This window comes from Populus trichocarpa, chromosome 4 (assembly GCF_000002775.5).
Source record: "Populus trichocarpa isolate Nisqually-1 chromosome 4, P.trichocarpa_v4.1, whole genome shotgun sequence".
NCBI lineage: Eukaryota > Viridiplantae > Streptophyta > Magnoliopsida > Malpighiales > Salicaceae > Populus > Populus trichocarpa.
In genome coordinates, this window is record NC_037288.2 from 2583974 (window position 1) to 2597086 (window position 13113).

General features: G+C 34.8%; 2 protein-coding genes across 3 annotated transcripts; one reads left to right on the forward strand and one right to left on the reverse strand.

Moving 5' to 3' along the window:
• Positions 1 to 3094, forward strand: LOC7494334 (vesicle-associated protein 4-2). 2 transcript variants are annotated; one of them, XM_002304961.4, is made up of 7 exons: positions 3 to 491; positions 1037 to 1107; positions 1288 to 1369; positions 1494 to 1612; positions 2330 to 2407; positions 2564 to 2683; positions 2770 to 3094. In XM_002304961.4, exons 1-7 carry the CDS (start codon positions 161 to 163, stop codon positions 2827 to 2829), a joined length of 861 nt encoding a protein of 286 aa, XP_002304997.3. In that variant the 5' UTR covers positions 3 to 160; the 3' UTR covers positions 2830 to 3094. The 2 variants fall into 2 exon arrangements, with proteins under 2 accessions (XP_024454419.2, XP_002304997.3); XM_024598651.2 differs by lacking the exons at positions 1037 to 1107; positions 1288 to 1369 and having other exon boundaries at positions 1 to 491.
• A 4370-nt stretch (positions 3095 to 7464) lies between these two features.
• Positions 7465 to 10765, reverse strand: LOC7494335 (sugar carrier protein C). The gene is made up of 4 exons (XM_002305613.4): positions 10464 to 10765; positions 9912 to 10234; positions 8280 to 8909; positions 7465 to 8172 (listed from the first exon to the last, which is right to left on the reverse strand). The coding sequence occupies exons 1-4, from the start codon at positions 10594 to 10596 to the stop codon at positions 7690 to 7692; spliced, it is 1569 nt and encodes a 522-aa protein (XP_002305649.1). The 5' UTR covers positions 10597 to 10765; the 3' UTR covers positions 7465 to 7689.
• Positions 10766 to 13113: the final 2348 nt, after the last annotated feature.

Genomic DNA, 13113 nt, shown 5'->3' on the forward strand with positions numbered 1-13113 from the left:
CCCCTCTAAATCCATTCCCCCATCCACCACCTTCCTCCACCTCTCTCTCTCTCTCTCTTCCCCCCATCCCACTTTACTCCCTTCACCACAGCTCCCTCTCTCCCTCCATTTTCCTTGGGAGAAACCACCAGCAAAACGACACCGTTCCACATGCTGTGATATGGCCATAGCGGACCAGAGATCACCAACCGATAATACTCCCAGCAACAACAACAGTAAAGTGTGGGGATTCTTAAAGCTGCCGTTTTTAGGAGGAAGCAACACTAATACGACACCCTCTTCTTCTACTACTAACACTCCTACTTCAACGATGATGATGATGCAGCAGCAACAGCAGCAGCAGCACCACCACCATAATCACCAGCCCAACTCCCTAATCGAAGGATCCAATCCTCCTCTTGCTTCCAATTCTGTCTCTTCTGTTGCTAGATCGCTGTTGCCGACACGTCGTCGTCTTAAACTCGATCCTTCTTCCAAGCTTTACTTTCCTTGTAAGTCTTAGTGTTTTCTTTTTTATGTGATCTGTTTGGTTTTTTAGCTGGATTTTTTTAATGTTAAATTTTTGGTGGAAAGTTGATTTCTGTAATTTTATGATGATTTTTTGGATTAAGTTGTGTTGTTGTTGCTAATATTTTTGGTAATTTTGAAGAAAAAATAAAGATTTGAGATCATTAATGCTTATCATTTCTCCTTAAAGAGGAATTTGAAAATTCAAGTTCTTTTTATTTATTTGTATTGGTGGCTAGAAAATTGAAAATTGAAGTGTTAATAATTTGATAATATTTAAGAAAAGAGAGATAAAGTGAATTGCATTAGCTAATCTGGGTAGCATCATCCTATTTACTTTTAAAAATCATCCAATCAAGTAATCAATGTCAAGAATCAATCAGCCTCTGGGATTAGTGATAATTACGATTAATTTGGTTATGGGGACTATTTTATTTTCGTAATTTCGTGCTTGGTACTGATTATGGATTTTGTTACTGATTTCTGATGGAATTAATTGATGTATTTATGTTCTGTATGCTATTTTTAGATGAACCTGGCAAGCAGGTTCGCAGTGCCATCAGGATTAAAAACACTTGCAAGTCACATGTAGCTTTTAAGGTACATTTCAATTTCTTATTCATTGTTCTTCTGTGGTTTCACAGAGTCCAGCCATGTAACCTATATACTCATTTTGGGTCACCCCATTTCTTGTTGTAATTGATATTTTTGTTATTGTATCAATTACATGACTGGATTTTTTTTAAGTTAGTTGCCTTTTCTTTCTTTTTCTTGATTTAGTTTCAAACAACTGCACCGAAAAGCTGTTTCATGCGTCCTCCAGGGGCTATTCTTGCACCTGGGGAAAGTATCATAGCTACAGGTAATTAATTACTGTTGCATTTTCTGTTCATATTACTGTGCTTTGAGAAGGATGTAACTTAGCTATTTTATGTGTTTTTTTGACCCAATTAATACGAAATTATTTTCTTGATTTTGGATGTCAGTCTTCAAGTTTATTGAACTCCCAGAAATTAACGAGAAACCAATGGAGCAGAAGAGCAGGGTTAAATTTAAAATCATGAGCCTGAAGGTGAAAGGGGTCATGGACTATGTACCTGAGCTGGTGTGTAGAATGGTTCCTTTAACCTTTTCTTTTCATTAGTTTTAGTGTTTTAGTGTGAGCCTATGTTGGTCAACAATAGTCTGATGATAAATGATCTTGGTGCTATGCTTTTATTTTGATTTATTTGGGTCCGATACATATTCTACTTGGAATGAGCATCATGTCATATTTCAAATTCTTCAAATACAACAGACAAGTATCTTGGTTAATGAGGAGGTCGATAGACGCTATGAGACAGATAGCTATCTTAGGCGTCCATATTACCATTAGTTTTGTTGTTTCTAAAGAATGCACAATCATTTCATTTAGTTTCATCTTTGTTAGGGGCTTTTTCTGGTATAATAGATGTTATTTGGCTATTGCCAGGCTGCTCACTGTAATGTAAAGCTAGCAAGCATAGGGGTGTTGTTTTATGATGTCAAAGTCTCTAGTGCACCGACACTTCTCACCCTTAATGGATGTGCACTGGATGCCAATGGTCATCTTACACTTGTTGGTTCTGGAGAATCTGCGCCCGTTTTTTTTTGTTTTTTTTTGGCAGAATAATTATGATAGATTTTGGATTCAATTACATCTTGTGTTGGCTGGGTGCTTTTGTTTGATGGACACTCCAGAATATCTTTACAAACTGCTTTGGTCTATTTGGGACTTTATTTTGGTGTTTTGAGTCTTCTGTTGCAACTTCATGAAGTGACTTTGGATGCTTTGTCCGTGCAGTTTGATGAGCAGAAAGATCAAGTAGCAGTAGAGCAAATATTGCGGGTTTTTTTTCTAAATCCAGAGCGTCCTGGTCCTGTAAGTATCAATAATATGTCAATAATCATGGAATCAAATTTATATGTGCTTTAGAATTGATCATTGTCTGTCTTCGCATATGGTACATGCATTTTCTTTTGTTTCACACGTATGCCATACAAGCTCATAGAACTACGTGTGATGCTATTTTTACAGGCTTTGGAAAAGTTGAAGCGCCAGTTGGCTGATGCTGATGCAGCTCTTGAGGCACGCAAGAAACCTCCAGAAGATGCAGGTCCGAGGATTATTGGTGAAGGACTAGTGATAGATGAATGGGTGAGTTATCAAGTGGTGGACTTCCCAACTTCTCCCTGTGAATTTCTCTGTACGATGCCTAATCTTTGTCTATTCATTTTGTACAGAAAGAGCGAAGGGAAAGATACCTTGCTCGGCAGCAGGTTGAAGGAGTAGACTCGGTATAGAGGGGCAGTTGTCTTCAAGGTGCCTTTGTATGATGAATGGATACAATCCACCATTCAGTAAAGTCCTTCAACCTTTTCATGTAATGCAAAGGTTATTTTGTGTTCTGTGAATCATGTAGGAAACTTCAGCATGGTGTGTAAAAAGGAAAAAAATGTGAGATGAATTCTGTGATTTGAGGAATTGAAACTTTTTCGTTCAACAGCGTCCTGTAGATAATTGTGATTTTGTTATCCCATTTCAGAAATAAACTGATCTTTACTCAAATGTAATGCGCATAATTTCTAGCTTAATGAGTGTTCTTATGAGGGAAAAACTTTCTTCAAGGCAGAAATCAGATCTCGATGCTTAATTGTTTCTCCGTTATTTCTCATGGCAGTCTTCCATGGTTGATCCATTGAGATACCATGGAATCTTCACTGCTGTTAGTCTGTGATGTGCATGATTAATCCTCATTGCCTGGAATTCGGTGGTCTCCTGTTGATCACCATAGTTGAAACACACCCTGGCCCATGAACAGCCTGTGGTACCCACACCCTGGACAGGACCCCGGAAGGACAGGAAAATCTTGTGGCCCGCAACTGGGTGTCTCCAAACTCTGAGCTGATTCCAAGCATTCTTTGCTTTTTGTGAATTTCCCCTTCCTTTCTCGGTGGTGATTGGGGACGCCGCACCCCTTGTATAAATATAACCACGGTAAAAATTGACTTATTTCTCACAGTTTCTTTATTCTTTTTACAAAAGTGGGTGACAATAGGAAAGAAATTGCAAAACTGAAGTCTAGATTGTGAGGGTATTATAAAGGTATTGTATGTAGAGTTTCGAATTAAAGACAGGTTTATCCACGCAAGCAAATAATGCGGAGGGTTGGCCCGCAGAATGCCTGAATCATGGGTTTTAATTGGGTTATACAGGGTTAATCTTTAATTTTTTGTTATATAAAAAATGATGTTTTTGTAAAAAAATAAATAGTCAATCGAGTTATCGGATCAAGTTATCTAGATTTTCATATATTTTTATTATTTTTAAACTAGAACTAGCTCCAGGGGGATGGTTGCTTCAATTTACTTGCGCTACTGGAATCTGTCGACTTTAGGCTGGAAGGTTGGCCCATGATTTAAGGAGAAATCCTACTCTCATAGCCTCCCAGTTCAGCTTCTTTTTCTTGTGTTTTTTTTTTTTTTTCTAATAAAAATGTGTTCTAATCTATAGTTATTTTTTAAGGAGATAACTAATCTCATCCGACACTGATGTTGTTTGCATGCTCAAAGTACCTTACCTGGACTCATGGGCCCTATTACTTTCTGATGGGCCTGTCCCACTACCTACATATAAGTTTTCGAGAAAGAGGTCCTATTCTGTACATTACATACGCAATTGGGCCAGACACAAAGTCTTTGGATACTGAATTAGCTCGGATAGTTTTATTTTATTCCAAGAAAAGGTTTAAATTAGAGATCCGTACGAGTTGAAAACAGAAGCCACATATCTTATTATGTTTATTATTTTTTAAAAATAAAAATTTACTTTAAATTTGTTCTTAAAACAAATTTATTTCATGTCTGCCCTTGTTTTTCCAACTAAATACGTTTTTCTCCCTTTATATTTATTTATTTTTATCTAGAAATATTAACTAAATGATAATTTTATCTGCGTACATTGCTCCAATATAAATGGTCAATCTTACATTATAATATTTGTCTCAACAGATCAAATCCCAGTTGATCTCTACGACACCATCAGTGCTGTAACTATACGACCAAAATGCTTGTCCTTGGCAGCAGCAGCTCATGGAAATGGCATGGAAGAGGTGGGTTACCCTCGTGAATGTCTCAAGAAGACATCCCAACGAATTTGAAGATTACTTGTAAATCTTGAGCTCAGTTCTTTTCAGATGATGAGTGAAATGGATATAACAATTTAAATACGTAAAGGGAAGTTCCAAAACTTGCTATAAAAGTCCTATAATGGCTAATGGCTATCGAATTTTATGCAATTTCTCGTCATTATTTTGAGTATTGAATAGGAATGTAAGCTAAGCACAGTAGATCGATAAGACACCAAAGCTTTATTCCCCTTGTAATAAAATCAATAAAACAAGAACATACGGATCGCATCCAATGCCAAACATGGGTGTTCGTGGGGGACATCCTTGGCAAATTGATCCTAGGCATGAGTTTTTTGTTCTTGTGTTTCTCTTTTTAATTCAAAGTATCTGTATATCAAAACTAAATCTTGGGATAATACTGAATAGTTATCCACATTAAGATTAACCATTGATGAGAAAATTTATCCTAATACAATATAAAAAGCAAATGTATTTGTAAATATTGATTAATAAACAAATCAATATAGTATATTTTGAATGAAATATAATTAATAAATGAAGTAAGGATTTTGAATAATTAGAGATTAAAATTTCATTTCTATAATCGTTTAATTGTACTTTTATATATTTCTTAATTAAGTGTAATCATATATGTCATTGATAAACTTATCCACCACATGTAATTAATAAGAACCAACATTAATAGCACCGAGGCTTGTGGTCCAGCAACAGAGACAAGGTTTTCTTATCTCTGTCATCTGGGTTCGAGCCTCAGCGTGCACGTCTGTCACTCCCGCGGTGTTTTATCTGTCTATTGGGCTTGCAGGGTGTTCAGTGGGTTCGAAGATTAGTTGTGGTGCGTGTAAGCTGACCTGAACACTCCGGGTTAAAAAAAAAAAAAAAAAGAACCAACATTGAGAAAAAGGAGATTTAGCATATGATTCCCAATTTCTTTATCTCTCTGAAATTGAGAGAGAGAGAGAGAGAGAGGAACAAGTAACCAAGAAATAAATTCCTTATCCATTATCTATGATCCTATCCAAAAACTAACATATCCGTCGAGGGATAGAGGCAAAAGTGCCTGAGTACAATTAAAGAGTAGCTAGTCATGCGATTCTCCTTTCGTTTCATTGCAAGACCGTGACTAAATTCATTGTAACCTCTCCCTTTTCCTTGAAAGTTCTTGCTTGTGTTATCCATTTGGGGCATCATGCATTCAATTCACCATTACGTTTGTCACCGAAAGATGTTACAGGCTAGTGGTTAGTGAAGAGAAAAGGGGAAATGCTACTCATAAAGCATGTGAAACTTGATTCTCCACTTGCAATAAAGCGGTGGGTTTTGGCAATATTTCATCCATTCATTTGTTGTGATATGCCACCCACCTTATATATATTTATTGTAGTAATCATTGATAAATCCACATTTCTTTTGAATTAGTGGGTGAGAGGTTCGATAGTGGGCAGACTCAAATTAGTTTAGAAACTATAACTCGAATCTCAATTCAGTTCTTGATGAAATCTCAATTGCAAGATTTCCCTAGTTTTTAATCTAGTGTCGAGGGCCTATAAAATGGTATCATTTTTTATGCATAAATCAACAATTTGGATGAAAATGCATTAACAAATATGGATGGGCGAATCACTTAAGGATTTTATTAACTTTTAAAGACTTAATTGAGTTAGAAATAAATTATTTCGGGATTCAATCCAGAATCCCTCAATAGTTAATAGTTGTGTAGGTTGTGTTTGGTTAGAGTTTTTTTTTTAAATAAATACAAAAAAATAAAAATATATTTGATTGGAGGGATGGAAGTATAGACATGAAATAAAACTGTTTCTGAAATATTTACATTTCTAAACAGTATTAGTTAACTTTTATATATCATTTTAAAACATGAACATAAAAACATGTTTTTTCTACTTTTATTATTATTTATGTTTCTAGACAGTATTTAAACGCTATTTAAAATTTACTATTTTCCCCTTTAATTTTTACTTTAGTGAACGGGAAAAAAAAAAAAAAAACAAGAGTGGGAGATTTTTTTGTGCTCAGAGGAAATCTATTGACATATAGCTTTCAAATATTGTATTTAATAAACTAAAGAGATTTTGGAGTAAAATTAATTTCAGCTGCATTTGGACCCTTCTCTAGTGGTTGCTTAAAATACTTAGAAGTCAACATCCATCATGTGTATGTATCCATTGTTTAACTCAAAAAATGGGTGAAAATCTGTTTTCAAATTCATGGCATTGACAAGCAACTAGGCAAGAGGACAAGCATAAGGACATAAACTCAATTTGACTCTACATCAATCACCCCTTCCCGCCGGCCAATGTGGTTAATCTTGATGAAATTTCCAACTTGGAAATATAATCCTCTCAAATCTGCTCAAGTAGTACATAGACTTTGACGATATAAGGCTTAATTGTGAAGAATTTGCAGGGATTATGAGAAACTTTGGCCCTTCATGCCATGGACACTCTTAGGCATCAGTCATCTCCACGCATTGAACATTTGCTGTCTAGCTTAGAGTAACTATGAAGGTAGCATGACTACGCAAAATTCATGAGGATTGACGAGGACAACGACAAGTGTGTCATCTATTAGAGTAGAGAACAACACATCATAATAGAATAGAATTTATGATTTTTTTAGTAATTCTACCTTCCTCAATCACGGATGAAGCAAAAGAGAAGAAACAAATTGAAGGGGATCGCGGAAAGGAGGTTTATTATTTAAATTATAGGGTTGAAGATGCCCGCATGACATAGTTGAATAATTGATGCAAACAAGCAACAAATTGCGATGGAAGAAATTATTTTTGCATTGAAATCGGTTTAAATAAGGTTTCCACACAATAGATTCTTATCTATACATTGGGATTTTTGCTGACATAAAGCTCAAGACCTTTTCAATTCGAGATAAATTTGAGAACAATTTCATATAATTCTTGACATTGAAACCAGTAGGGTATGTACTGCTACCAAAAATCAAAAGAGCCGACTACCAAATCCAACCCAAGCAAGCCCAGCTACACATTCTTCGGACCTTGCCCTCCTTTGGTCATCTCATAGCCTCCTGCTTTGGGATAATCTTCATCGGTAACGTACCTTGACCAGAACCAGTGAGTCTTCCATACTTGTCCCATCTCTTCGATTGGAATGCCCTTTGTCTCAGGCAAGAAGTAGTAGACAAAGATGGACATCAGCACCACAAAGAAGGCAAAGAAGAGGAATAGCCCAAACTTCAAGTGGCAAAGCATCGTGAGAAAAATCTGGGCAACTATGAAAGTGAAAAGCATGTTGACAGACACATTGATACTTTGTGCAGCTGATCGGATTTCCAGTGGGAAAATCTCACTTGGCACCAACCAACCAAGAGGGCCCCAAGACCAAGCAAATCCGGCAACGTAAATGCAAATGAAAAGCACCACAACAATAGCATACCACTTGGGCAATTCACCAGGGTTCCCGTTAACTCCAAACTTGGCACCAATACAAGCTGCTACGATTGCCTGCACATACGCAAAAGTTGACCCAAAAAAATGTATCAGAGATTCGTAGGTATAATAAGAGAAACAATACAAAGAGAGCTAATTTCTTCCGCAGCCAAGAAAATTACCTGGCATATCAACATCTGAAAACCACCCTCAAGGAAAAGAAACCTTCTCCCCCACTTGTCGACGCCATAGATTGAAACCATGGTAGCAACGACATTAACAACACCAGTGATCACAGCAGACATGAGCGAAGCATTGCTACCAAAACCAATTGTGTTGAACAAAACAGGAGCGTAAAACATAATGACATTAATGCCAGTAAGTTGCTGAAAGATTGGAATCATTACTGCCATGGTTATGTGAGGCCTGTACTTTCTTTGCAACAAATTTCTCCATGGATGTTCTACTTTCATTGAAGCTTCACTAGCAGCAACAAGGTCGTTAAACTCCTCATCAACATCATCTACACCACGAACTCTTCTCAATTTTTCTCTAGCCTCATCATGCTGGCCACGTTCGATCATAGAGTTTGGAGTATCAGGGAGGACTAGTGATCCAACTGTGATTATAAGGGCAGGAACCATAGCACCACCCAAACTCAATCTCCATCCCCAACCACCATGGATTTTAGCAAAGAAATAGTTTAACACATTGGCAACAAGGATACCAATTGTGATTGATAATTGAAAACCAATGTTGAGTGCACCTCTGAACTTGTATGGAGCCATCTCAGAGAGGTAGAGTGGCACAGACTGTAATCACAAACAAAAATGAAAATAATTAAATCTCTAATCACCTTCTCTAATTAAACCAATTAGTAAATAATCAAATCGGAGGTATTGAACAGAACTTTTGTCTTTCTTGGGACCATACATTCTTGTCTTGTTGTTCATGTTTCTTGGATTAAGAACAAATACTACTTTAAACACACAAATCAATCAAACAAATAAACAAAAAAGAGAGCAGAAAATGCAGTTTTCCATACTTAATTAAGTTTAATTAACAATTAAGCAGCTATCAACTTACAATTTTTCTATTCAAAGCTACCATCAACAAGTGAACTTTTTGTGGAAAAAACAGGCGCCAGAGATGTCATGCTAAAGAAAAACAAGGCAACCATGACTTCCAAAAAATGATAAAATAACAAAGTCACTCCCTTTATCTTATTCCTAATCATTCAGTCGAATTCTTTGACTTGTCTTGCTATAGACTATAGTAGCGGAAAATTTGGATCACCTTTTTTTTCTTTTTCTTTTTCTCAGGAACCAAACACGACATTAAATCCTATTCAACTTTAAAGGACTAGGAGCTCATGTCCGGATCAGAAACAGCTGGGTATAAGAACGTGATTTTGTCATTTTCCAAGAAACCCACTTGTTCTCTCTCCAAGAAAATAACAAAAAGAGTGCCCCCTTATCTGACCTAAAACTTAAAACCATCAAAGCAAAAGAATAGATCTACTAAGGTAAAAAAATAAATCAATCAATTTTTTATATCCAAGAAAACAAAGATGAGATGCTTTGAAACTCAAAACCCAGAACGATTCCATTGAAAACTATGAAATTATGCACAGAAAGAATAAAAATTGAAGCACATTTTATTGTTTTTCTTCTTCATATACTTAAAATAGAAAAAGAAGAATAAATAACCCCAAAATATACCCATCTCCAGATCCAAATAAAATAACCTCATACTCAAAAGCAACTAAAAATGAAAACAAGAATCATCAAAACAGAAAAAGAAATATTTAGTACCTGATTGGCAAAACCTATACCAAAACCAAGCAAGATTCTACCAAGAATCAACATCCATACAGCTTTAGCAACACCATTGATGATGGCACCAGCACAAAAGAGAACACCTCCAAACAACATGGAGAGTTTCCTTCCAAATTTACGAGTAACTATGGATGCCACAAGTGATGCCAATAAAGCAGCCAAGTACAGAGAAGAAGTGAACATGGTTAGTGTTTGACTGTCATATTGGCAGTACTGGTTTGATGTTTTGTCTTCTTGCTGTTTACGGTAAACAGATGGGAAAAACTTCTTCAAGAATGATGGCATGGACGTAACTCCACCTGCAAAATCACAAATCCACTTAACAAAATCAATATTTGTATATTTACAACAAAAGAAACATTCTTTAAAGTAATATTGGTAGAGAATGCATTCAAGAATGAATCAAGAAAAGAAAAGCATTCTTGAATGCTAGCTTCTACTGTATATTTGGTTTCTTCGAGAAAAAATAACAATCATGATGTGACAAATCAATATTTAAAGCATTAAACTTGATCTAAGAAGAATTACCAGAAATCCCAATATCGTAACCAAAGATCAAACCACCCATGGCAGCAACAATACATGTTACAGTGACAAAAGGAGTAAGGTTGCCCGGATACTCCTTTTTGTTGTCACCGACAGCTATCCCTACTGCAGGCATTTTTGCTCGTTCTTTGCTTCAACTCACAAAGAAACTAATGATATAAAAAGATCAAGAACTAAATTATCAGAGTGACAGCAACAAGAAACCAAGAAATGGTAGCTAGTGTTTATAAGAAAGAAGATAGAGGCTTTGTACAAGCTTGGCCAGCTTATTTATAGAGGGAGATTGTCAAATTGTCTTTGATTAAGAAGAATTGTTGAGCTGTCAAAAACTAATTTCTTATTTATGAATCAAGTTTATTAATATTTTTTTCTGGTTTACATCTTGAAGATAAGATTATAAGTGGGAAATAGAGTAAGGTCTAAAAACATCAGCTAAAATATATATTTTTTTCCACTTTGTTTTCAAGTCTTGTTAGCTATATCTTACGTTGCAGGTATGCTCGTTGATATGCAATTAAAAAAACATAATCGTTTAATAATTTATCTTAAATACATCAAACTAATGTATAGATATGTTCTTAAAATAGTTTTAAGAAAATTAATTTTAATTAACGAGTTACTACTTTAAAAATACACCGTTGTATCATTTTTTTTTTTTAAAAAAAAACTATCTATCGTTGATGATCCTACAAAATAGATTTCACAAGAATTTTAATATCCATTTAACTGGGGTGAGGTGGGGTGGGGACATTTTGTGGGGCCATATATAAAAAATTTCAAAATTGTAATTATTATAACTTCTCATTAAATACAAAGAAACGGATACACAAGATCTATTGCCGATTCCACTTGTTTGTCTATAATACATGTAGGCTACATGTCCATGTTACATGGTTCAAAAAATAAAATCAAAATAGATATTTTTCATGCCTTTTGTTTTTTTTTTTTATTAATATGATATTTAGATCATTTTACGCATATCTCGACTAATTCAACAGGTCTTGAAGTTAACGACCTTATAAACCTTTAGTGACCCTAAAATTTGTGAGACTCGAACTAGTGATCTCTAAAGAACAAATCTAGAGTCTGACTAATTGAATTACACCCCTTCAGGTTTCTTAATATTTGTTTTTGTTTTATATATAATCATATAGTATTTTTCAAGTTAATTATAGCATATTTTAATTGAATTTACCAATTCTGTCTAAAGAAAATTATCCCCACCAAAACTAGAAAATCTATGAAATTTTTACTTTTAATAATCTTGGTGCCAAGAAGGGATGCATCGCTTACATGTCCAGATTCATGATAGTCTCTTGAAAAAAGAAATTGTTACTATTTTTATGACATTATTCACAAAAATCGTCAAGAACATTATGTAAGAGAAGAAATGGGTGAAGGCTGGTCAGAAAAATTAACTTGCGCATCAGAAAAAATGGTCATTAAGCTGTGTCAACAAATTTTGCAAGTTCACCTAATTAACCTTATCAATATTTGGATAATGCTGTGGGTACACGTCGGCCAGACTTTCTTAACATTGTCAAATAGAAAGTGGAGAAAACGTTATTTTTAAGCAATTCACAGCAAAGTTTATACCCATGTATATCTTTTTTCTTTTTAAATTCCTTCGAGTTGATCCGGTTAGGTTTATATAGGATTTGATCGAGTCAATCGAGTCATTAAAAATTTAATTAGATGAACTAAATCTTACTAGGTTAATATTTTTTTTAATTCAAGTTAAAACTCAATCTAAATTAGATTATGTGTCGTCAATTTTCTAAGAATCTGTTAGGTATATTGCGATTGCTTTTTTAAATTTTTTTTACTTGGAAATACATTGAAATTATCAAAATAATTTAAAAATACAAAAAAATAATTTGACGAAAATAAATAAATAATTTTTTTCAAAAACTTTGTTGAAACTAAAAATAAACATGTATAAAATGAAAACTACCGGAGACACTGTTTTAACAACTGTGGTTTAATGTGAAATGATGTCACTTGGTTTCCAAAAGAATTATGCCGTCAGATTCCCTGAAGTAAGGGAGCACAGTGATGACGGAAAGCAGCTCCTGAACTGAAAATCTTGCTTCTTTCTTTTCTTTTTCTTTTTTTCTCCTGACAACACCATCTTCTCTTCTTCATAAACTAATTATTGATTTCCAATTTCACTGCCAAGCTTCTCTCTGTAGCCCAGCAGGCATGAAATGATCCTATTTCCTATCGATTTCAAATCTTATTATAGGAATGATGATCTGCAGTACTTCTGCACCTTTCTGATTCTACATGGAAATAAAAAAATTATCCCTAATTCTTAATTTCGAATCTTGTACCAGCTAGGATAGCTCCAACTAACTCCATTATAATGTTAACTAACCATGTGAAGGTTTTAACGTTAGAGTTGTCATTGCCAGTGAGGAGTTCAATGACAGGAAAATGGGTTTGTAAATTGATATATAATTATCAGTTTTTTTTTAAAAAATATTTATAGCTCGTTGGTATCTTTACATATCATAATTAATTTATTAAACTCGGGCTGAGGATGTTTTTTTGTTTTCATATGGAATATTTTAAGAATCCATGTTAGAGTCCAATTTTTGTACTGTTCTACTGTGACCATACGAGGGAGACA